The sequence below is a fragment of the Symphalangus syndactylus genome, chromosome 18, assembly GCF_028878055.3.
Source record: "Symphalangus syndactylus isolate Jambi chromosome 18, NHGRI_mSymSyn1-v2.1_pri, whole genome shotgun sequence".
Lineage (NCBI taxonomy): Eukaryota > Metazoa > Chordata > Mammalia > Primates > Hylobatidae > Symphalangus > Symphalangus syndactylus.
The window spans coordinates 80,021,329-80,047,772 of NC_072440.2; the positions used below are offsets into that span (position 1 = coordinate 80,021,329).

General features: G+C 39.6%; 1 protein-coding gene across 5 annotated transcripts in view; it reads right to left on the bottom strand.

The window, feature by feature from the left end:
• Window positions 1–26,444, bottom strand: part of SPAST (spastin) — a 90,440-nt gene that overhangs the window by 13,315 nt on the left and 50,681 nt on the right. For all 5 annotated transcript variants that reach the window (XM_055253552.2, XM_055253551.2, XM_055253553.2 and 2 more), the window contains 7 exons: window positions 18,072–18,146; window positions 16,626–16,697; window positions 8,533–8,608; window positions 8,205–8,296; window positions 7,981–8,060; window positions 3,176–3,218; window positions 1,054–1,133 (listed from right to left, as the gene is read on the bottom strand). In XM_055253552.2, the coding sequence (XP_055109527.1) occupies window positions 1,054–1,133; window positions 3,176–3,218; window positions 7,981–8,060; window positions 8,205–8,296; window positions 8,533–8,608; window positions 16,626–16,697; window positions 18,072–18,146 (518 nt within the window). The remainder of the gene's footprint in view (window positions 1–1,053; window positions 1,134–3,175; window positions 3,219–7,980; window positions 8,061–8,204; window positions 8,297–8,532; window positions 8,609–16,625; window positions 16,698–18,071; window positions 18,147–26,444) is intronic.

Genomic DNA, 26,444 nt, shown 5'->3' on the forward strand with positions numbered 1-26,444 from the left:
TAAAACAAAATGTAGTAATGCCTCAAATTTTAATCATTAGAACCATCCCTTTAGATTAAGGCATACTATCTCCAGAGGCTTCATTAAATTGTAAACATGTCACCTGGAAAGGTAACATCTACAAACTACTGGTGGCCAACTGACACATAAACACAATTACTTCTCTAATTAGCATTTATCTTGGCAAAGAGCACTCCCTTGAGGGGGTAAGAGACAATCAATGTACATTTTTTTAAATATGGGGATAGACAGAAAGGTCTGGAGTGGAAGATATTTCCAAGTAATTTGTTCTTTTGTCATAGGTATCTGGGAACTCAAGAGTTCTTGTTAAAATTATTCAATACTCACATACTCATTGAATACTTTAAATTACTTTATGACATTTTTCAGGGAATAAAATTCATGAGCACATCTCCTATACTGTTTCTACTTCACACTGTTCATAAAGTTTAAGATTATTCAAATAGCTGAAATTAAAATTATTAAATAATTAAAATTATTAAAATAGCTGAAAAGTATTCAGCATAATGCCAAGAACAAGTTAATATAAAAATATCTGTGTTAGTGTGCAATACGAAATGTTTAAAATTTTTTTGAGACAGGGTCTCACTCTGTCGCTCAACCTCCACCTCCTGGGCTGAAGTGATCCTCCCACCTCAACCTCCCAAGTAGCTGGGACTACAGGTATGTGCCACCATTCCTGACTCATTTTATTTTTTGTAGAGATGGGGTTTTACCATGTTGCCCAGGGTGTAAATGTTTAAATTACTTTAATACCACTTACAGGTTTTAATAAATTTATAGAAAGAAGATACTATCATCATTAGATATTTAGGTCATGTCTTGCAGAGGACGTAGTAAGTGAAATTTAGATTCCACATATATATAACAATAAGAGGTAAGAAAAAGGCAAAGGAGGTAGAGGATGAGAGAAAGTCTTCTGATAAATGAATTACTCATTTCATACTTAAGATTACTTTAAATAACTAAAAAAAGAATTATTTACAAAAAATAAATAAAAGCTGTAAGGTAAACCAAATCCAAATTACTCACCTAGCAAGTTGTGCTAGTTCTTTTTGGGTCAATGGACTTCCTTGTTTACATAACAGATTTTTAAGCAAAAGTAGTCTTGTCTGAAAAATATTAAAAAATGATCATTCAGTCTAATTTCAGAATTAATGATTCTTTTCTCTTTTTATATTGAGACAGGGTCTTGCGCTGTTACCCAGGCTGAAGTGCAGGGCACAATCATAGCTCACTATAGCCTCAATATCCTGGGTTCAAGCCATCCTCCCATCTCAGCCTCCCGAGTAACTGGGACCAAAGGCACGTGCCACCATGCCTGGTTAATTTCTAAAAAAGTGTTTGTAGAGACAGGGTCTCCCTATGTTGCCCAGGCTGGTCGTGAATTCCTGGCTCAAGTGATCCTCTCACCTCAGCCTCCCAAAGTGTTGGGATTATAGGCGTGAGACACCACACCTGGATAAAAACGTAGCAATAATACACCACACTTGAATAAAAACATAGCAATAAATATTTTGCTGCAAAAAAACAGTTTTATAGAGGTATGAATTCATCTACTATGAATTTCACCCATTGTAAGTGTATAATTCAATGACTTTTAATACATTTATAGAGATGTGCAATCATCACCACAATCCAGTTTTAGAACACTTTTTAGTTCACTCATACCTGTTTGCAGTTAATCCTCATTCCCAACTCTCACCCCGATAACCCACTGATCTGCTTTACATTTCTAGAAATTTGCGATTTCTGGCCGGGCACGGTGACTCATGCCTGTAATCCCAGCACTTTGAGAGGCTGAGGTGGGTGGATCATGAGGTCAGGAGATCAAGACCATCCTGGCTAACACAGTGAAACCCATCTCTACTAAAAATACAAAAAATTAGCCAGGCGTAGCCAGGCGCGGTGGCTCACGCCTGTAATCCCAGCACTTTGGGAGGCCGAGGCGGGGAGATCACGAGGTCAGGAGATCGAGACCATCCTGGCTAACACGGTGAAACCCCGTCTCTACTAAAAATACAAAAAATTAGCCGGGCGAGGTGGCAGGCGCCTGTAGTCCCAGCCACGCGGGAGGCTGAGGCAGGAGAATGGCGTGAACCCCGGGGGGCGGAGCCTGCAGTGAGCCGAGATCGCGCCACTGCACTCCAGCCTGGGTGAAAGAGCGAGACTCCGTCTCAAAAAAAAAAAAAAAAAATTAGCCAGGCGTGGTGGCACATGCCTGTAGTCACAGCTACTCGGGAGGCTGAGGCAGGAGAATCACTTGAACCCAGGAGGTGAAGGTTGCAGTGTGCCGAGATCATGCCACTGCACTCCAGCCTGAGCGACAGAGCAAGACTCCATCTCAAAAAAATAAATAAAAAATAAATTTGTGTTTTCTGCATATAAACAGAATCATATGATATGCGACATATATCATCTTGCTTCTTTCACTTATAATGTTTTGGAGTTTCATTCATAAAACTTAATATATGGGCCGGGCACGGTGGCTCAAGCCTGTAATCCCAGCACTTTGGGAGGCCGAGGCAGGCGGATCACGAGGTCAGGAGATTGAGACCATCCTGGCTAACACAGTGAAACCCCGTCTCTACTAAAAATACAAAAAAAAAAAAAATTAGCTGGGCGTGTTGGCGGGCGCCTGTAGTCCCAGCTACTCGGGAGACTGAGGCAGGTGAATGGCGTAACCCGGGAGGCGGAGCTTGCAGTGAGCTGAGATCGCGCCACTGCACTCCAGTCTGGGGGACAGAGAAAGACTCCGTCTCAAAAAAACAAAAAACAAAAAACAAAAAACTTAATATATGAAGTGAGTATGCAGCATGTATAATGGATAACAGTATCCATTAAATGAATATACCACATTTGTTTATTCACCAAAATGAATATTTTAGATCATTTGTAGTTCTGGCTATTATTAATATTGCTGCTATAAAAATTCTTGTAAAGTCTTTGTGTGGACATACATTTTTGTCTCTCTTGGGTAAATTCTTAGGAGTGAAATTGCTGGGTCTGAAAGTAAGCTTATGTACATCTTTTCAAGAAACCACTAAACTGTTTTCCAAAGTAGCTGTACCATGGATTGGAAGACTTAATATTGTCAAGATGGTAGTTCTTGTTTCTGCTCTAAAACAAAAAAAATTCAAACACAGATACATACCTCCTCATTTGGTAAAGACACATATACCCGTTTGATGAAACGCCTAAAAAAAAAAAATCCAGCACTTTTAGAAATATAATTCTGAATTTAAAGCTGAAGCAGCAAATGACAGGAAAAAGCTTTTAAAATATAATATTCAAGGCACTGGAATGCATTTTGGTAGTTATCAATGTAAAAATATTTTTGTTACTCTTTTAAAACTCTAGTTAATGTTTAAAATCCTTAATTCGGTATTGTTAGAATTAATCATTTATGTATGTATATGTTTTTAATAGCAGTAATGCTTTAAAACAAACAAAATATCTGATATAAGTAGATCTCCAAACTTCTTGAATCTGAAAAACACTAAAATCAGCAAGGATAATAGAAACAGAAACATACACTTCATCAACAAACTAGGTAACATTTATGGAACTAAAATACATAAAGGTGAACTGCCTAGGGCAGTGAAAATTACACTGACAAAGGAAGACACACAAAGGATCTGCCACTGAAGATCATGGACATGACTGTCAGAGTACAGTTTTCCTCCCAAAAAGAGATAGCACACCCTAAAGGGTAATAAGGCCAGTCCCTCCACATTTAAACAAGCATATGAGGCCTGGCTCTGCAGACCATGTAAACCCTAACTGATAGCATAGGAATGGCAAGGAAGGTGAGAATGAACAAAGAAACTGTAAGATGAATTATCTTTATAAGACGGCATCTAACAGTCTGGCGGGAAGACAATGTCTTGCAGTGACCAATATTTTTTAGTAGAAGAATAAATCAACCCTATCTCTTATTTACACACACATATACTTCATTATTAGGTAGGGCTTCACTGTAAGTGAGGGAGGCTGCATGTTAGTTTAGTGTATACATGGACTACTCAAGATACCTATCCCTTCCCCTACAATATCCTTCCAAAACTAGGTTTTCCAAGAAAACTCCTTTTATTCAAAGAAAAATAATAAGCAAAAAGGAAAAACCAGGACAGGGCTCATTTAAAAAAAACAAAACAAAACAAAAACAAAACCTGCTCCCAAAAAAGAGCAAACAAAACACAATAAACTAGATAAAATGAAGAACATGCATGAGAAGATTTTGCCATAGAGCAAACTAAAATTATGACCAAATATCTTTCCACAAAATAAAATAATTTAATTTTTTAAAAATTTAATTTTTTTTATCCTTAAGTTTTTTTTATAGATATGGGGTCTTGCCACGTTGGCAAGGCTGATGTGGAATTCCTGGCCTCAAGTGATCTGGCCTCCCAAAGTGCTGGGATTACAGGTGACCCAACCCACCATGACGCCTGACCAAAAAATTGTTTTCTTTTTTTTTTTTTTGAGACAGAGCCTTGCTCTGTCCCCCAGGCTAGAGTACAGTGCCACAGTCTTGGCTCACCGCAACCTCTGCCTCCTGGGTTCAAGCAATTCTCAGCCTCCTGAGTAGCTGGGATTACAGGTGCGTGCGACCACATCGAGCTAGTTTTTTGTACTTTTAGCAGAGACAGGGTTGTACTATGTTGGCCAGGCTGGTCTCAAACTCCTGACCTCAAAAGTGGTCTGTCCTCCCAAAAAAATTGTTTTCTATGAAACAAGAGCCCAATGAAATGTAAGAGCTTATGGAAATAACATACAGATGCTCAAAGAAATAAAACAAGATGAAAAGTAGAATAACAGAGGTAAGGAAAGTAATGAATAAAAAACCACCAAGGAAAGAAGAGTTATAAAAGATATAGCAGAAAGGAGATTAGATACTAACCCAGTAAGAAATAAAGGCAACAGGCTTGGGAAAACAGAACAAAACAAAAAGACCTAAGAGTTTAAAAGGATTAAGAAGAAAATTACAAAAAGACCTAAGAGTTTAAAAGGATTAAGAAGAAAATTATAGATAGGGAAAACAAAAGGATGTAACATAACACATAATTTATGTGTAAAAGAAAACAGAAAAATGAACTAGGGAAAAAAATTAAGATAAATTTCCCATTTTAACGATATTGATTCTTCCAATCCATGAGCATGGGGTGTTTTTCCATTTATTTGTGTCATCTCCGATTTATTTTAGCAGTGCTTTACAGTTCTCCTCGTACAGATTCTTTCACCTCCTTCATCAGCTGTATTCCTAGGTATTCCATTTTCTTTTTTTTTTTTTTTTAATTTTGGAGACGGATTCTTGCTCTTTCACACCCAGGCTGCAGTGCAGTGGCACGATCTAGGCTCACTGCAACCTGTGCCTCCTGGGTTCAAGCGATTCTCCTGCCTCAGCCTCCCAAGTAGCTGGGATTACAGGCGCCCACCACCACGCCTAGCTAATTGTTTGTATTTTTAGTAGAGACGGGGTTTCACCATGTTGGTCAGGCTGGTCTCGAACTCCTGACTTCAGGTGATCCACCTGCTTCAGCCTCCCAAAGTGCTGGGATTACAACAGGCGTGAGCAACTGTGCCCAGCCAGTATTTCATTTTCTCTGTGGCTATTGTAAATGGGACTGTGTTCTTGATTTGACTCTTAGCCTGGACATTATTAGCGTATAGAAATGGTACTAATTTTTTGTACACTGATTTTGTATCCTGAATCTTGGGGTAAAATCATTTATCAGTTCTAGTAGCCTTTTGACGGAATTTTTAGGGTTTTCAAAGTATAGAATCATATTGCCAGTGAAGAGAGAGAGTATGACAACTTCTTTTCCTATTTGGATGCCTTTTGTTTCCTTCTCTTGCCTGATTTCTCTGGTCATAAAATGACCATGCTGCCCAAAGCAATTTACAGATTCAATGCTATTTCTATCAAACCATCAATGTTATTTTTCACAAAATTAGAAAAAATTATTCTAAAATTCATATGGAACCAAAAAAAGAGTCCCAACAGACAAAGCAATCCTAAGCAAAAAGAACAAAGCTGTAAGTATCACGTGACCTGACTTTAAACTGAACTATACAGCAGCCCAAACAGCATAATTCTGGTATAAAAACAGACACACAGACCAAAGGAACAGGATAGAAAATTGAGAAATAAAGCCACACACCTATAACCATCTGATCTTTGATAAGGCTGACAAAAACAAGCAATGGGGAAAGGACTCCCTCTTCAATAAATGGCGTGGGGATTACTGCCTAGCCATATGTAGAAAAATGAAACTGGACCCTTACTTTTCACCATATACAAAAATTAACTCAAGTTGGATTAAAGATTTAAATATAAGATCTCAAAGTACAAAAATGCTAGAAGAAAACTAGGAAATACACTTCTTGACATCAGCCTCAGAAAGAAATTTTGGCTAAGTCCCCAAACACAATTGCAACAAAAATAAAAATTGACAAGTGGGACCTAATTAAACTAAAGAGCTTCTGCACAGCAAAAAGAACCATCAACAGAGTAAACAGACAACCTACAGAACTGCATCCAACAATGGTCTGATATCCAGAATCTATAAGGAATTCAAATAATTGAACAAGCTAAAAACAGACAACCCTATTAAAAAATGGGTAAAAAGGAAATGAACAGACACTTCTCAAAAGACATACGAGGGGACAACGAACATGAAAAAAATGCTTATCATCACTAACCATCAGAAAAATGCAAATCAAAATCACAATGAGATATCTCACACCAGTCAGAATGGCTATTAATAAAATGGCAAAAAACATCCCATATTGTCTAGAGACTAGCGGGAAAAAGTAAAAAAATAACAGATGTTGGTGAGGCTGTGGAGCATATGCACTGCTTGGTGGGAATGTACAGTTCAGTCATTGTAGAAAGCAGTTTGAAGATTTCTCAAAAAACATAAAACAGATCTACCTTTGACCCTGCAATCCCATTACTGGGTATATACCCAAAGGAAAATAGATCATTATACCAAAAAGCATTTTTTGGTATAATGTATTTCATGTTTATTGCTGCACTATTCACGACAGCAGACAGAATCAATCTAAGTGTCCATCAATGGTGGACTGGATAAAGAAAATGTGGTACATACACACCATGGAATACTATGTACTACGCAGCCATAAAAAAGAATGAAATAATGTCCTTTGCAGCAACATGGATGGAGGTGGACGCCTTAATACTAAGCCAATTAACGTGGAACAGTAAACCAAATAGCTCATGTTCTCTTAAGGGATAGCTAAAAATTGAGTACACATGCACATAAACATGGGAACAATACACACTGTGGACTACTACATGGGGGAAGAAAGGAGTGAGGTGTGGATTGAAAAACTACCTACAGCACCCTATGCTCACTACCTGGGTGCAATATACCCAGGTAACCCATCCAGTAAAGAGAGAAGAAATCAAGTTAATTTACAAATTTGAAAAAATCAAGTTGGATTCAGACTTTTACACTACTACAGCCAATCCTAGAAACAATGGAGCAATATTGTAAATTCCTTGGGAAAGGATGCCCAAGAATTTTATGCTGAGCCAAACCATCCTTCCAGTATGAAGGGAATAAACTGGCTCAAACACACAAGAACAGAAAACACATTTTCCATGAACCCTGATTTGATCATCTTCTCGTGAAGCCCAATAAAAGACGGTAAGAATCAATTTTGAAGTTTAAAGATAATTTAATGCAAACCCAGAAGAACTGACCAATTTGCCTAAAACCGTAACTAAACCTTTACTAGACTAATTCTCCTGATATCAAGCTGTTGACCTCAGAATCCTTATGTAGTTGGTAACAAGAGGCCAGAGATAGTACTGGAAGAAAATAGTGAATTTAGTCTTAAAACTGAGAGTAAGGAAATAATATGTAAGATGGACACATGAGTAAATACTGTCTGTAATAAATGCAAGTATTTCCATATAAATCTCCCTACCTGAGAACAGCCTCGTCAAGCTCTTGTGGCCTATTAGTTGCACCCATTACAAGTACTCTGTCATCTCCAGCAGACTGTACCTACAAGCAAAAAATCTTTTTTCAATTCATTTAGAAAAGTAATAACAAATATAAAGATATTTGTATTTTTAACCTTGGCCAGTTAATAGGAAAATATATATACTAAAATGCTGCCACATTAAAAATATCATAATCAACACTTACACCATCAAATTCTATTAGAAATTCAGTTTTTAGGCGTCTACTAGCATCGTGCTCCCCTTCTCTTCTTTCACACAAAAGGCTATCAACTTCATCTAGAGGAAATACAAGTATAAGACTTTAATTAAAGACCAAGCTATGTGAGTCATCTGAGATTAATCTAGTTTACTACTTATTAATATAGTGGGTCCTATGAAATTCATTAGATAGTCTTTAAGCTTGCCCTTCTTTAAAACTTCTTCCTTCTGAATGTTTCCAATCGTATCTTTCCTATTTGGAGAGGGAAATTTCACAAATAGTCAACTAACTTAGTTGGAAAATATGTTCTTACCTATAAAAATTATAGAAGGTTGAAGTTCTCGAGCCACAGCAAAAAGAGCCCTCACCAATTTCTCTCCTTCTCCCACCTAAAACAAAGCGTTATATTGTTATACACATAAAATGCAATATTATTCCAGTTTTTTAAATTTTATGTTGAAAATCTAGCACACAGGAATTTAATTTCCCTTCCTTAAAACAACCAAAGATTTGGTTTGAGAAAGGGGAGAGTAATACTGAACCGTCCCTTACAATTTTAGACAACAGACTGTGATTTCATACAGCCTGGTAAGTGCTTTAAAAATTCATCTGTTTTGCTTCACCCTGCATTTCTAAGACTTGAGAATGAAACAGCTATTCAGTCAAGGATATAACTAGTAAGAAAAGGGGAAGACTAGGGGAGAGAAAAAGACACTGTACATATTCTTTAAGCCCCAGATTACAGGGTATATTTATAGAAGCAAGTAAGTTGGAATGTGCTCTCCTAAACAAAACTTGCTCTATTAAGAACACCGTGAAAAGTCATTCTCACATAAATATCAAAATTTCTTTTCTTTTCTTTTTTTGACAGAGTTTTGCTCTATAGCCCAGTCTGGAGTGCAGTGGTGCAATCTTGGCTCACTGTGACTTTTGCCTCCTGGGTTCAAGTGATTCTCATCCCTCGGCATCACAGGTAGCTGGGATTACAGGCGCCCACCACCACGCCTGGCTAATTTTTGTATTTTTAGTAGAGATAGGGTTTTACTATATTGGTAAATTCATTAGATAGTCTTTAAGCTTGCCCTTCTTTAAAACTTCTTCCTTCTGAATAATGTTTCCAATAATATCTTTCCTATTTGGAGAGGGAAATTTCACAAATAGTCAACTAACTTAGTTGGCCAGGCTGATCTCAAACTCCTGACCTCAAGTGATCCACCTAACTTGGCCTCCCGAAGTGCTGGAATTACAGGTGTGAGCCACCATGCCCAGCCAATAAATATCAAAATATTTCCAGATAGTCCAGAAGGTCAGTGAACACCCCTTGAGACATTCCCAGGTGCTGACACCATACAAAGGCCATTTTATACACCATAGTAATGAGTCATGAGATCTGTGATAATCCACTGTAAAAATTTTTCTGTCCTCTAGGTGGCATTTATTCTTTTTACTGAAGATTTAACTTAAAAACAAAAGAAATGTCACCAGATTTAGAATAATCAAAACAAATATTCTAGGCCAGGTGTGGCGGCTCACACCTGTAATCCCAGCACTTTGGGAGGCAGAGGCGGGCGGATCACGAGGTCAGGAGATCGAGACCATCCTGGCTAACACGGTGAAACCTCGTCTCTACTAAAAATACAAAAAATTAGCCAGGCGTGGTGGGGGGTGCCTGTAGTCCCCGCTACTCGGGAGGCTGAGGCAGGAGAATGGCACGAACTCAGGAGGTGGAGCTTGCAGTGAGCCGAGATCGCACCACTGCACTCCAGCCTGGGCGACAGAGCAAGACTCCGTCTCACACACACACACAAAATTATCAGAGCTGAAAGAAATCTCAAAAGATCATCTCCTATGACATTAACATTTTACAGATGAAACAGGCCAAAAGTTATACTTTCTTAAGGCCAGTTCAGATGTAAAAGTTATGCTAGAGGCTGGGTGCAGTGGCTCATGCCTGTAATCCCAGCACTTTGGGAGGCCAAGGTGGGTGGATCACCTGAGGTCAGGAGTTCGAGACCAGCCTGGCCAACATGGTGAAACCCTGTGTCTACTAAAAATACAAAAATTAGCCGGGCGTGGTGGCGCATGCCTGTAATCCCAGCTACTCGGGAGGCTGAGGTGGGAGAATTGCTTGAACCCAAGAGTCGGAGGTTGCAGTGAGCCGAGATCGCACCACTGCACTTCGGCCTGAGGCGAAAAAGTGAGACCTTGTCTCAAAAAAAGAAAAAGCTAGGCTAGAATCCCTATCTCTTAACTTCCACAACAACACTTTCCATTATACCATGTGCATAATGTGGGTAAACATGCTTTAATAACAACTTGAAGACCAGGCACAGTGACTCATGCCTGTGATCCTAGCACTTTGGGAGGCCGAAATGGGAGGATCATTTGAGCCTAGAAGTTTGAGACCAGCCCTGGCAACACAGTGACACCTTGTCGCTACAAAAAAAATTTTTTTTTTTTTTTTGAGACGGAGTCTCGGCTCACTGCAATCTCTGCCTCCCAGGTTCAAGCAACTCTCCTGCCTCAGCCTCCTGAGTAATTGGGATTACAGGTGCCTGCCACCACAACCCGCTAATTTTTTGTATTTTTAGTAGAGACACGGGTTCACCATGTTAGCCAGGCTGGTCTCGAACTCCCGACCTTGTGATTCGCCTGCCTCGGCCTCACAAAGTGCTGGGATTACAGGCGTGAGCCACCACATCCGGCCCCCCAAAATTTTGTAAAATTAGCTGGGCATGGTGGCACGTGCCTGTAGTCCCAGCTACTTGGGATGTTAGAGTGGGAGGATCACTTGAGCCCAGGAGGCTGAGGCTGCAGTGAGCCATGATCACGCCACTGTACTCTGGCCTGGGCGACAGAACAAGACCCTGTCTCAAAAAATAAATTAATAAATAAATAGAATAACAACTTGTAAAATTTCACATAGGAAGTAAAGTGTGATAAGGAAAACAGGTACCATTTTATAGTTACTCTTAACTACTTTAGAATATTGAGAACATTTTAGTACTATGGTTTATTAAAATATTTAAAGAAACTTACAGAAGATTTTACTTAGCAGAGATAATACAAGAAAAATATTACTGCCCACATGGAGACCATCTTCTAGTGGAGGTGACAGTTAATATTATTAACGTCTCTGATTTTTTTTCCTAGTATTTAAATCTAGCAGCATACTGATGCACTGAAGACCAAACTACATTTTGAAGACTGTGTGGAAAAACACTGTAAACTGGCAAGAACTATGTGAATGTTCGTTTTTTTTTTTTGAATACTAGATAAGCAGGTTAACAGTTTGGACATATAAGAAAAATATAAAAATTAAATCTATTTGTGTAAAAAAGCACAACTGCAACTACTTGCAACTATCTGGATAAATCTCACAAATATAATGCTGATGAAAGAAACCAAATACGCATACACACAAAATCCTGTATCATTAGATTTATATAAAGTTCAAAGGCATGCTAGCTTTGTCTATGATGTTAGTAGTCTAGTGGTTTTGAGGGAGAGGAGAGTGGATAAAGATGGTGGAGTGCCTGGAGGGATTTTAGGGCCACAGGTAACAATTTATTTCTTGACCTGGGTGGTGATTATGGAAGTGTATTCGCTCTGTGGTAATCTAATCCACTGAGCTGTATACTTATGCTATAAATACTTTTCCACATGTAAGTTATTCAATAAACAATGTTAAACAATAATACAACATGTTAAGATACATGTGTAACTGATTTTTTGTGGAAAATAATCTAGATATTTTAATAACACAAATGTTGTCCATGACTATGATGCAGTTCCTCCCAAAAGCTTTCTCAGGATATATCATGAGATAGAACATCTACATATTATACAATGCTTTTTTTTTTTTTTTTTTTTTTTTGAGATGGAGTTTGCTTTTGTTGCCCAGGCTGGAGTGGAATGGTGCAATCTCAGCTCACCGCAACCTCCGCCTCCTGGGCTCAAGTTATTCTCCTGCCTCAGCCTCCCGAGTAGCAGGGATTACAGTCATGTGCCACAATGCACAGCTCATCTTTTGTATTTTTAGTAGAGACGGGGTTTCTCCATGTTCATCAGGCTGGTCTCAAACTCCTGACCTCAGGTGACCCGCCCACCTCGGCCTCCCAAAGTGCTGAGATTACAGGTGTGAGCCACTGCGCCTTTTTAACAATGCATCCTTTTTAAGTCTTGAAAGTCAGGTCACATCTGAGGTAAAATATTCAGTTCTTATCTAGGCATACTGACAAACTGGCATGAGACCACAGAAAGACAACTAAAATAGTAACTATTCTGGGGGCCAGGGGAAGCAGATACAACATTAAGTTCCTATATATTTGAAAGGCTGTCTCATAAAAAAAAAAAATTGAGTTTTGTTAAATCAAGTATGTAAAAATTAGAAAAAGCAGATTTCAGTTAGACATAAGGAAAAAATTGTATTAGCTAGAACTGCCAAAGTGATAGACCAGACATTTCAATTTTCTTTTTCTTTTCTTTTTTTGAGATGGGATCTCACTCTGTCACCCAGGCTGGAGTGCAGTGGCATGATCTCTCGGCTCACAGCAAACTCCACCTCCCAGGCTCAAGAAATCCTCCCACTTCAGTCTCCCAAGTAGCTGGGACCACAGGCACACGCCACCACGCCCAACTAATTTTTTGTATTTCTGGTAGAGACTGGGTTTCGCCATGTTGCCCAGCCTGGTCTTGAACTCCTGAGCTCAAGTGATCCATCTGCCTTGGCCTCCCAAAGTGCTGGGATTACAGGCATGAGCCACCACACCTAGCCTCAACTTTCTTAAAAGTAAACTTGCTTCAAGATATTCAGGCAGTATCAGAATGGGAGGTTAAGATCATGAATGCTATGTTGTTTCTGGAAACATGAAGATGAAACAGAGTACTCTTGAAACAAGTATGGATAAAAGAGAATGGTTGCTGTAGGCCAGGTGTGGCGGCTTATGCCTATAATCCAGCACTTTGGGAGGTAGATGCGGGCGGATCACGAGGTCAGGAGATCGAGACCATCCTGGCCAACATGGTGAAACCCCGTCTCTACTAAAATACAAAAATTAGCCGGGTGTGGTGGCAGGTGCCTGTAGTCCCAGCTACTCGGCAGGCTAAGGCAGGGGTATCGTTTGAACCCGGGTGGCGGAGGCTGCAGTGAGCCGAGATTGCACCACTGCACTCCAGCCTGGCGACAGAGCAAGACTCCATATCAAAAAAAAAAAGAGAGAGAGAGAATGGTTGCTATAATATTTTTAATGAAAGGCCACACTCATTGGAGCTCAAATCCTAGTTTCCCACTTCCTGGTTATGAGATCCTGAGCAGATCACTGAACTCTGTAATTCCCTAATTAATAAAATAGAGGTATGAGAATAATATCTATACCTCGTATGATTACTCCACAAATATTTATTCAGTACCTACTCACAGCCAACTACTGAAAATTGAAGTGAAGAACACATGGTGATAGTCTCTGCCCGCATGAAGACCATCTTCTAGTGGAGGTGACAGTGATATCAGATACAATTAAAATAATCCTATCAATGAATATGAATTTCAACTCCAATGAGTATGAAAATGAGGTGCAAGTGGTGCTAGGAGAATAATAAGGGGAATAGTTTGGAGGGTCAGGGAAGGTTGTAACATTTCAACTGGTATATGAAGAATAAGTACAAATTAACCAGGAGAAGATAGTGTTCCTGAGAAAGGAAACTCCATGAAGAGGAATCCCATGAGGAAAAAGCATAACAATATTTGAAGAACTATCTAAAGAAGAGGGAGTCTTAGCAAACAGACTTCAAAAACTATGGGTCCAACACCAAGGCTATCTCTATCATAGTGACGGAGGCTACTTTAGTCCAATGCCTTAACAACTATGGTCAACATGTCAAGTTTGCCTTTAACTCACTACTCATTATACAACCTTACAAATAAGTTTCCCATACATGTCTATAGGTACAGGGAGAGAACATGCTGTTCATAGCAGCTAGACAATTCTGATCTCATGTCTGTTCCAAAGACATAGATCTGCTCTTGGTATACTGATAAAATCAAGTTTCTCTCTCTGCAAAACCGTAGACAGCAAAGTTACCCTTTGAGCCTCTCTTGGAAAGAGGCTATCTGGATATCATGTGGTGATGACCTCTGGATTAACCTCTGGATTTTTTTTTTTTTTTTTTTTTTTTTGAGACAGAGTCTTACTCAGTTGCCCAGGCTGGAGTGCAGTGGTGCCATCTCGGCTCACTGCAACCTCTTTCTCCTGGGTTCGAGCAATTCTCGTGTCTCAGCCTCCTGAACAGCTGGGATTACAGGCGCGTGCCACCAAGTCTGGCTAATTTTTGTATTTTTAGTCGAGACGGGGTTTTGTGATGTTGGCCAGGCTGGTTTTGAACCCCCGACCTCAGGTGATCTGCCAGCCTCGGCCTCCCAAAGTGCTGGGATTACAGGTGTGAGCCACCGCACCTGGCCTCACCTCTGGATTTCGGTGCAACAAATGCCAACACTTCAAACTTTTACAGGTAACATGTTCTTTCATCAGAGATTCACATTTCAGTTTAAGTATGTTTGCCAAAACACTTTTAACCATAAAAGTTTGTTTTGTTTTGTTTTTGAGACATGGTCTTGGTCTGACGCCCAGGTTGGAATGCATCGGCATGATCGTGGCTCACTGCAACCTCAACCTCCTCGACTCCAGTGATCCTCCCACCTCAGCCTCCTGATTCGGTGGGACCACAGGTATTCGCTGGCATGTCCAGCTAAATTTTTTATTTTTTGTAGAGATGGGGGTCTCACTATGTTGCCCAGGGTGGTATCAAACTCCTGGCCTCAAGCAATCCTCCTGCCTCAGTCTCCAAAAGTACTGGGATTACAGGAGTTAGCCATCATGCCCCCTTTGTTTTGTTTCTTTGAGACAGGGTCTCACACTGTCACTCAGGCTGGAGTGCAGTGGCATGATCACAGTTCACTGCAGCCTCAACCTCTCAGGCTCAAGAGATCCTCTCACCTCGGCTTCCCGAGTAGCTGGGACTACAGGTGTGTGCCACCACACCTGGCTAAATTTTTTATTTTTTGTAGAGAGGGGGTTTCACCATGTTGCCCAGGCTGGTCTCCAACTTCTGGGCTCAGGTGATCTTCCTGCCTTGGCCTCCCAAAATGCTAGGATTACAGGCATGGGCCACTGTGCCCGGCCAATCATAAAGGTTTTGATAAAGGCAAGCAGAGACTAAGGTATCACTGGAGGAGGAGGGGGCAACCAAGAGAAAGGGAGAGACAGAGAAAGACAAAGCAGTGTAAGGTTTGACAGAAACTACTTCACAGTTTTGCAATGCACCAGTTATATTTACACACTAGTTCTGCACACCAGACAAATTACTCTCTTTAAGCACTGTAGTTATGCTTGCCCTACCCCAAAACTAGACTGAGCATTTCTTTGAATAATACTATAGGGTCAGTGGAGGGTGAATGGAAGAAGAAAACTAAATTATAAACAATCAAAAGAAAACAGGGAAAATCTACTGGCCAGTTGTGATGGCTCACACTTGTAATTCCAGCACTTTGAGAGTCCGAGGCAGGAGGATTGCTTAAGCCCAGGAATTTGAAAGTAGCCTGGCAACATAGCGAGACCGTGTCTCTATTGCCAAAAAAAAAAAATTAAAACAGGGAAAATCTTGTGTCAGATTTTAGATCAGAATCAGAAGGCCAGAAATACTCAGTTTATGCCATCAGATCTGCGTTCCTATCTGGTGGCTCCTTGAGATAAAATCCACTTTACTTGAAGCTTAAGTGGAAAGTGATAGTATTTGTTAATGGGTTGAACTGTGTTCTCCAAAAACGTGTTGAAGTCCTATCCCTAGTACCTATAAATGTGACCTTATTTGGACATAGAATTGTTGCTGATGACAAACTTAAATTGAGATCATTAGGGTGGGCCCTAATCCACAGGGGAAATTTGGACACAGTGACAGATACAGGGAGAATGCCACATGACGATAAAGACAGATAGGAGGGATGCATCTACAAGCCAAGGAATACAAAAGATTGCCAGCAAGCCACCAGAAGCTAGGAGAGAGGCAGGCAACATACATTTTCCCTCACAGCCCTCAGGAGGAAGCAACCCTGCCAACATTTTGACTGATCTTGGACTTCTACCTTCCACAACTGTGAGACAATAAATTGCTGATGTTTAAGCCAGCCAGTTTACGGTATCTTATTATATGGCCCCAGTAAACTAATACAGTATTTGACAACACAAATGTATATAACTTTCTACTCTGAAGATTGATATTCATATGTAAATAATAGATACAAAACTCCTAGAAAAATATTTTCATGAAATATTATTACCATTTATAGTTAACACAGTAACATTTAGACAGTAACTTAAAATATGACAATATTGGAAACAGAGCACTCACGTATTTTGAAGTTAAACTTGCAGCACTTATATTAAAGAAGGTTGCATTCGATTCTGCAGCTACTGCTTTAGCCTTTAAAAATCACAAGAGCAAATATTAAATTAGTTCAATATATTACATTTAAAAGATAACCATATTTACCGATTTAAGTACTAGAAAAGATTCTCTAAAAATGTAAGCTATGAGGCCGGGTGTGGTGGCTCATGCCTGTAATCCCAGCACTTTGGGAGGCTGAGGCAGGTGCATCACTTGAGGCCAAGAGTTTGAGACCAGCCTGGCCAACATGGTGAAACCCTGTCTCTAATAAAAATACAAAAATTAGTCAGGCGTGGTGGCGCATGCCTGTAATCCCAGCTACTCAGGAAGCTGACGTGGCAGAATTGCTTGAACCCAGGAAGAAGAGATGATAGTGAGCCAAGATCACATCACTGCACTCCAGCTTGGGTGACAGAGTAAGACTCTGTCTAAAAAAAAAAAATTAATAAAAAATAAAAATAAAAATGTAAGGTATAATAAAATTTCCAATACATGGCAATCAGTGTGTTCCTTTCTCAGTAATAAGGACAGGTTATAGGAAGAGCTGTGCTTCTTTCTACTCTCCTCCTGAGAATGAGTAGAGATTTAAAAAAAAAGAGAGACAGTGTTATTCTCCTCTCTTCTTAGATATACAAAGATAACTGCTTTGAGAAAGACAAACATCTAAGGAAAAGTCACTCTTTCCCTCTTTTTTCCATTCAGGAGGACTATGCAGAGGAAAGAGGTATGCCAGAGCCTGATAAAAACTTCTGGCAAAAGAATTCTTAAAAAAAAAAAAAAAAAAAGCTATAACATACTGATTACTTAAAGTTATTATGATAGTAGAAGCAAAAATCAGGGGTTAGAAAGATACTCAATATAGTAAGGTAAGCTCTTCCAAGGTAAAAATTTAATTTACAAAAAATAATGACAATTATACTATCAAATTTAATCAACCAAAAACACACTATTGAAGATAACGTACATGGTTTTCCACCTACTTCTACATTGAAAAGTAGCTGAAAAACTTAAAAGTGTATCAGCCAGGTGCAGTGGCTCACGCCTGTAATCCCATCACTTTGGGAGGCCCAGGTAGGAGGATTGCTTGAGGCCAGGAGTTCGAGACCAGCCTGGCCAACATAGCAAAATCCCATCTCTGCCAAAAATAAAAAACTTAGACACGTGTGGTGGCGTGTGCCTGTAATCCCAGCTACTTGGGAGGCTGAGGCATGAAAACCGCTTGAACCCAGGAAGCGGAGGTTGCGGTGAGCCGAGATCACTCAAAAAAAACAAAACAAACAAAAAAAACAAAAGTGTGTAATAGCAAAAAGCAACTTATAAAGAACAGACTCAGGGACAAGATAAAGTTTCTTTTTTTCATATTATCCCAAATATCTCAACAGAAAACTCAAATTTGAAGAGAACCCTTACCAGCATTGTCTTCCCATTCCCAGGTGGACCAAAGAGTAACAGTCCTCTGGCAGGAGCTCTAAGCCCTGTGAACAACTAAAAAATACATACTTTAGTTTACAACTATGATTCTAGAGACATTTTAAGTACTCTTTGTCATCTAAAAAGCATCCTTTTTTCAGTATCATCTTCCCAAACAGAGCTGCCCACAGCTTTAAAGGAAACACATAATCATAAATTAGTGTAATAATTAAAAACAGCCGGGTGTGGTGGCTCACACCTGTAATCTCAGACTTCAGGGGGCCAAGATGGGAGGATTACGTGAGCCCAAGGGTTCAAGACCAGCCTGGGCAACATACGGAAACTCTGCTTCTACAAAAAATAAAAAAAATAAAAAAATTAGCTGCGTGTGCTGGATCGCCTGAGCTCCCAGCTATTCAGGAGGCTGAGGTGGGAGGATCACTTGAGCTTGGGAGGCCAAGGGTGCAGTGAGCTTTGATCGCACCACTGTACTCCAGCCTGGCTGACAAAGTGAGACCCTGTCTCAAAAAAAAAAAAACAAAACAAAATGAAATAAAACCAACTCCTCGGTGGTAAAAATGAAAGAAGACTGCTTAAACAAGACATATCGAACACAGGCATGTTTCTCTACTTAGAAACCCACCAAAATAATACTAAATGAATAAAAAGGATATGAATCTTCCAAACAAAAATAGAAAAGGAGATTAACACAATGAATTCCCACAAAATGGAGAACTGATAAAGTGTGGTAAATCATTTAGCAGAGCTTAAAATCTAAATGCCTACTTGTGAAGGGATACCTAGATACAAGAAGCACGCTGACGTGAACAAAAATCCTGGGAAGGTTCAGGAATTGGATGTATCAGGCACCACAGAAAGCAGTAGTAAGGCAGGCAGTCAAAAACAGAGGAACTGGAGGGGCATGGTGGCTCACACCTGTAATCCCAGCACTTTGGGAGGCCGAGGCGGGCAGATCACGAGGTCAGGAGATTGAGACCATCCTGGCTAACATGGTGAAATACCGTCTCTACCAAAAATACAAAAAAATTAGCCGAGCGTGATGGCGGGTGCCTGTAGTCCTAGCTACTTGGGAGGCTGAGGCAGGAAAATGGCGTGAACCCAGGAGGCGGAGCTTGTATTGAGCCAAGATTGCGCCACTGCATTCCAGCCTGGGCGACAGAGCGAGACTCCGTCTCAAATAAATAAATAAATAAATAAACAAACACAGGAACTGATTGAAAGTTGGTATGAGGAACTCCCCACCAAAGGCAGTCAAACAGGTACCAACCACCACCAAAGCAGGAGGCAGGAGTTTCACTCTCTAAAGAAATAAGTCAGAGTATCCAAACTCAGGGACACTACGCATGGCAGGAGTCAAGGGTGGAGCCCCAGACTGAAAACATCTCATCTACACTTTAATAATAGTGAAAGTGTATGTACTTTTATTATTTATTAGCCATGAAATGGCTAATATCCAACTTTAAAAAAAAAACTTCTGCTGGGCACAGTGGCTCACGCCTATAATCCCAGCACTTTAGGAAGCCGAGGCGGGCAGATCCCCTGAGACCAGGAGTTCAAGACCAGCCTGACCAACATGAAGAAACCCCGTCTCTACTAAAAATGCAAAATTAGCTGGGTGTGGTGGCACATGCCTGTAATCCCAGCTACTCGGGAGGCTGAGGCATAAGAATTGCTTGAACCTGGGAGGCGGAGGTTTCAGTGAGCCGAGATCGTGCCATGGTACTCCAGCCTGGGCAACAAGAGTGAAACTTCATCTCAAAAAATTAAAAATTTAAATAAATAAATAAATAAATAAACTTTTTTTTAGTGATTTTAGTTTTATAGAAAATTGAGCAGAAAGTACAGAGTTCCCATATAACCTCTCATTCCTTTCCAATTTCCCCTACTCTGAATATCTTGTATTAGTACATTTGTTGGAACTAATGAAAAAATATTCATATATTATTATTAACTGAAGTCCATATTTTACATTAGGGTTCACTCTTATGTTTTACATTCTGTGGGTTTTGACAAAGGTATAATGACATGTATCCACTATTGGATTATCATAAAGAACAGTTTCACTGCCTTAAAAATCCACTGTGATCCACCTATTCATCTCTCCCCGCCTCGCCTGGCAACCACTGATCTATTTACTGTTTCCGTAGTTTTGCCTTTTCCAAAACATCATATAGTCAGAATCCTATAGTGTAGCCTCTTCAGATTGGCTTCTTTCATTTAGCAATATGCATTTATGGTTCCTCCATATATTTTTGTGGCTTGATAGATCATTTCTTTTTATTGCTGAATAACACTCCATTACATGATATACCAAAGTCTGTTTATCCATTCACCTACTTATGGATGCCTTGGCTGCTTCCAAGTTTTGGCAGCTATGAATAACGCTGCTAGAAATATTCATGTGCAGTTTTTTGATTAGATGTACATTTTAAACTTATTTGGGTAAATACTAAGGAGTAAGACTGCTGGACCACATGGTAAGAGTTTTGTAAGAAACTGTCAAACTGTCTTTAGTTTTGTAAAAAACTGTCTAACTATCTTCCAAAATGGTTCTACCATTTTAGATTTCCATCAGCAATGAATTAAAGTTTCTGCTGCTCCACATCCCTGCCAGAATTTGGTGGTGTCAGTGTTTTAGATTTCAGCCATTCTAATAGGAGTGGCAGGGTATCTTGTTTTAATGCGCAATTTCCCTAATGACATGATGTTGAGCATATATTCATATGCTTGTTGTCATCTATCTATCTTCCTTGGTGAGGTGTCTGTTCAGATATTTTGCCCATTTATTAACTGGGTTGTATATTTTCTTATTGCTGAGTTTTAAAAGTTCTTTGTATATTTTGGATACCGGTCCTTCATCAGATAATCAATTTTGTAAAGTCTCCCACTCTGCTGCATGTCTTTTCATTCTCCTAACAGCGTCTTACACAGAGCAGAAGTTTATAATTTAAACAAAGTTCAACATACTGATTTTTTTTGTCAAGGATCATGTTTTGGTATTGTACCTAAGAAGTCACTACCAAACCAAAAATTTTTCTCATGTTATCCTAGATTTTCTCCTATGTTATCCTCTAGAAGTTCCAGTTCGCATGTTACATTTAGGTCTATGATCCATTAAAGTTTATTTTTGTGAAAGTTATCAGGTCTGTGTCTAGATTAACTTTTTTGCATGTGGATGGCCAGTTGTCCTATACCATTTGTTGAAAAGGCTATCTTTTCTCCACTGAATTGTCTTTGTCCCTTTGCCAAAGATCAGCTGACTTTATCTGTGTGGGTTGATTTCTAGGCTCTCTGTCCAGTTCTACTGTTCTATTTGTCCATTCTTTTGCCAATGACATGCTGTCTTGATTAATGTAGCTTTACAGTAAGTCTTGAAAACGGGTAGTTTCAGTCCTCTTTTTTCTTCTTCAATACTGTGTTGGCTGTTCTAGGTCTTTTGCCTTTTCATATAAACTTTAGTTTGTTAGTATCCACAAAATAACTGGCTGGGTTTTGATTGGGACTGCACTGAATCGATATATGAACTTGGGAAGAACTGACATCTCAATATTTAGTCTCCCTGTCCATTTACATGGAATATCTCTCAGTTTACTTGGATCTTTGATTTCTTTCATGAGTGCTATAATTCTTCTCATATAGACCTTCTACAACAAACTTTGTTAGAACTACACGTATTTCATTTTATTAGTGTTAATATGAATGGTATTATGTTTTTGTTTTTGTTTTTGAGACGGAGTCTTGCTCTGTCCCCCAGGCTGGAGTGCAGTGGCGTGATCTTGGCTCACTGCAACCTCTGCTTCCTGGGTTCAAGCGATTCTCCTGCCTCAGCCTCCTGAGTAGCTGAGATTACAGGCACCTGCCACCATCCCCGGCTAATCTTTGCATTTTTAGTAGAGACGGGGTTTCACCATATTGGTCAGGCTGGTCTTGAACTCCTGACATCAGGTGATCTGCCCGCCTCGGCCTCCCAAAATGCTGGGATTACAGGTGTGAGCCACTGCGCCCGGCGGTATTGTGTTTTAATTTCAAATTCCAGTTGTTCACTGCTGGCATATAAAAAAGCAATTGACTTTGTATATTAACTTTGTATTCTATACCTTGTCATAATCACTTATTAGTTCTAGGAGCTCTTTTTGTTGGTTCATGTTATCTGCAAACAAAGATATTCATCTATTTTTTTTTTAAATATAGATGGGGTCTCACTACATTGCCCAAGCTGGTCTCGAACTCCTGGACTCAAGCAATCTTCCTGCCTTGGCCTCTGAAAGTGCTGGGATTATAGGTGTGTGCCACTATGCCTATCCTTCAACTGTTTTTGACCTATAAAAACAGTAATTTCAGCCCGGGTGCAGTGGCTCACACCTGTAATCCCAGCACTTTGGGAGGCCAAGGCAGGTGGATCACCTGAGGTCAGGAGTTCGAGACCAGACTGGTCAACATGGCAAAACCCCGTCTCTACTAAAAATGCAAAAATTAGCCAGGCGTGGTGGTGCATGCCTATAATCCCAGCTACTTGGGAGGCTAAGGCATGAGAATTGCTTGAACCTGGGAGGCAGAGGTTGCAGTGAGCCAAGATCATGCCAAGGCACTCCAGCCTGGGCAACAGAGTGAGACTGTCTCAAAACAAAACAAAAAAACAAAACAAAACCTAGTAATTTCACATGGCTCAACCTAACAGAAAACAAAGTCCTCTCCTCCCACCCATTTTCTGGAACACCAATAGTCAAGCTTGTATTCTCCAAACAGACTAGAAAATTCTTTTCTAGAGAAGCCAAATAACCCCTGAAAAAAAAGACTGACAGCTATAGCCATTTGGAGAAACCCAAATAAACAGTAGGCTTGCTACTTGATCATCCTGTGATTAATGGGCTCTCACTATCAACAATTTACTTAGAGCACAGAGTCCTAATCAACTTTTTTATTGTTCCACGTAACATAAGTGGACAACCAGAATAACCAGACATTCGAGGGAAGCTTCCAATATGAAAAAGCTTAAGGCAAAAAGAAAAGAGGAGGCATCTGGAAGAAACAGATAATAAAGTAAACAAAAGAAAACTTCACAAAAGCTCTCAGAGACATAAAAGAAGACACTGCATCTATGAAATAAGAATAGGGCCAGGCAAGGTGGCTCATGCCTGTAATCCCAGCACTCTGGGAGGCCAAAGCGGGTGGATCACCTGAGGTCAGGAGTTTGAAACCAGCCTGGCCAACATGGTGAAACTCCGTCTCTAAGGCCAGGCGCGGTGGCTCACGCCTGTAATCCCAGCACTTTGGGAGGCCGAGGCGGGCGGATCACAAGGTCAGGAGATCGAGACCACGGTGAAACCCCGTCTCTACTAAAAATGCAAAAAAATTAGCCGGGCGTGGTGGCGGGCGCCTGTAGACCCAGCTACTCGGAGAGGCTGAGGCAGGAGAATGGCGTGAACCCGGGAGGAGGAGCTTGCAGTGAGCCGAGATCGCGCCACTGCACTCCAGCCTGGGTGACAGAGCGAAACTCCGTCTCAAAAAAAAAAAAAAAAAGAAACTCCGTCTCTACTAAAAATACAAAAATTAGCCAGGCATGGTGGTGGTGGGCACCTGTAATCCCAGCTGCTTGGGAGGCTGAGGCAGGAGAATCACTCGAACCCAGGAGGCAAAGGGTGCAGTGAGCTGAGATTGCACCACTGCACTCCAGCCTGGGTGACAGAGCAAGACTCTGTCTTTAAAAAAAAAAAAAAAGTGAGAAAGATGAAACAAAAAAAAATTTTTTTAATTAAAGAATTATAGAACCTTTCTCAGAATTGAAGGATGAATATCTAGAAAGGTACAAGAGGGGCTGGGCGCAGTGGCTCACGCCTCTAATCCCAGCACTTTGGGAGGCTGAGGAGGGTGAGGTCAGCAGTTCAAGACCAGCCTGAAACCCTGTCTCTACTAAAAATACAAAAATTAGCTGGGCGTGGTGGCAGATGCCTGTAATCCCAGCTACTTGGGAGGCTGAGGCAGGAGAATCGCTTGAACCTGAGAGGTGGAGGTTGCAGTGAGCTGAGGTTGCACCACTGCACTCTAGACTGGGCGAGAAGAGTGAGACTCCTTCCCCTCCACCACCCCAAAAGAAAGAAAGAAAGAAATGTACAAGAGGGAAGAAGAAAAGAAAAAGAAAATGCATCAAGCACATCATTATAAACTATTAGAAGAGAAGAATAAAGAGAAGATCCAAAAAGCTTTTGGAAATAGAAATAAGATGTCCAATGCTATCCTGATTCCTGATCTTCTGTCTCTAATACAAAGCAACACTGGAAGCTAGAAGACAATAGATAATGCCTTCAAAATACTCAGGGAAAATAGTTTCCAACTTAAATCTTGACATCCAGTCAATTATTAATAAGAGAAGACAGCAGAATAAAGGTATTTTCAAAACTACAGCATCTCAAAATATTCCCTCACACAAACCTTTTCTCAGTTACTGAAAAATGTAGCCATCAAAATGAGAAAATAAATCATGAAAGTGGAAAATATGGAATTTAAAAGACAGGAGATACATAATAAAGAAAGAGGAAAAAAGGAAAAGGAAATTATGATGGTAGTAAAAACACATTAGAGAACAACCACTTTGACACAGCCATGGAAAGCATTTGGTCTTGAATGAAAGGAAGAAGGTGGTTCCAGGAAAGGGTATTCTGAAAAAAAAAAAAAAAAAAAAAAAAAAAAGACCTGAGTTAACAGGTTTTTAGATTGGTTTGGCCATGTGGAAATTAGACTGAAATAGAACAGAATAATTATCAATCAATAAGATGAAAATAAAGCAAATGAAAAAATAACACAATTACTTAGGGCAAAAAAAGGCTGTAGAAGGAAAAAATAGTACGCTACTTGGCTTGGTAATGAATAATATTTAAAAGCACTAAATATTCACTGTACTCCAGCCTGGGTGAGAAAAAGTGGGAGGACAGGAGTAGAACGTGTGTGGTATGATGGAGCTAAGGGTTCATTTACTATGATATGCAAGTTAATAGATTCGAAAAGGAAACAAAAGTTAAGAAATAGCTTTATAAGATTATTTAAAGAGGTAAGTTCTAACATTTTTGAAAGAAGAAAGGCTTATGTTTAAGCTAGTATATGAAAGATAACATCATATTTAGAAATTCATGGAAATTTCTGTAATCTCAGCTACTTGGGAGGCTGAGACAGGAGGATTGCTTAAGCCTAAGGCCACACAGCGAGACTCTGTCTCAATTAAAAAAAAAAAAAGAAAGAAAGAAATTCATGGAAATTTTAGTAGATAGAGAAGAGCTTTTTACAAGTGGAGAACAATCACATTCTTCTATCAATCTCAAAGAATCACATTTAAGCAGCAAGAGAACAAAATAAGAAATATAAAAGCTCAAAATAACAGAAAAGCTGCACAGGATATGGAAGAGATCTATGAAATAAGGACAGAAGAATATACACTTTCTTTGTAAAATATTTGAGAAAAATATTTAGACAGATCACTGTGATATACTTTAAAATGTAGTCTTGCTTTTGGGTGAGAGGGCATGTTCTGTTTTCTGCTATATAGTTTGAGTTTTTTTTCAAAGATTAATATTTGCAACTTTCAAAAATTATGTTTAATGTTAAGATATAATTAAAAACATGGTCCTATGGGATTGAAGGAAGATGGCGAAGTTTTTCAATATCTCCTTCCAGGGCTATGGCTTCATGAATGAGCAAGATTTAAAGCACTTGTTTTAAGTAATTCTGAGAACAATCTATCTCAAGTGAGTATCTTTAGTATTATCTCCTTAAAACCAGTTTTAGATGACTAATTATGATTCTGTGTTTCTACAATGAAATAAAAATTCCAGTATACTCAAGAATGCCTGCCACTCACCTTCTTGATATAACCTAACAATGTCTCTGTTGTGGTCTATGCAAGCTTCCTACTATGGGGAATTAGGAATAAAGCTGATTTTTTTACACAATGGAGGCATGTTATGGGATAAGTCTTATCCATTCATAGGCTTAACATGATTCATTTTGTGAGTCTGTTGTGAAAAGCTGAGATAGGACAACAATATTCCCTTTCTTGGAAATCTGAACTACAAGGAAAAAAGTTCCATTTGGCAGGCGTGGTGATGTATAGACAAGTTTGTACCAGGATATAAACCTTGAGACCTGGCTCTACCACAGATCCTGCTCTTCCTTAGGTCTCAATTTGCTAAGTTTACTAAGGTTTCTACCCCTCCTGAGGTCAGGTTATTCAACTTTATTTGAAATAACTTGCAACTGGCATTTTTACATTATTACAGCTTCTTAATTGCACATTATGCTACTACCATGAAAATATGCCTAAATTCAAATTCATATGTTACTTATTATTTTAGATATGTTCTC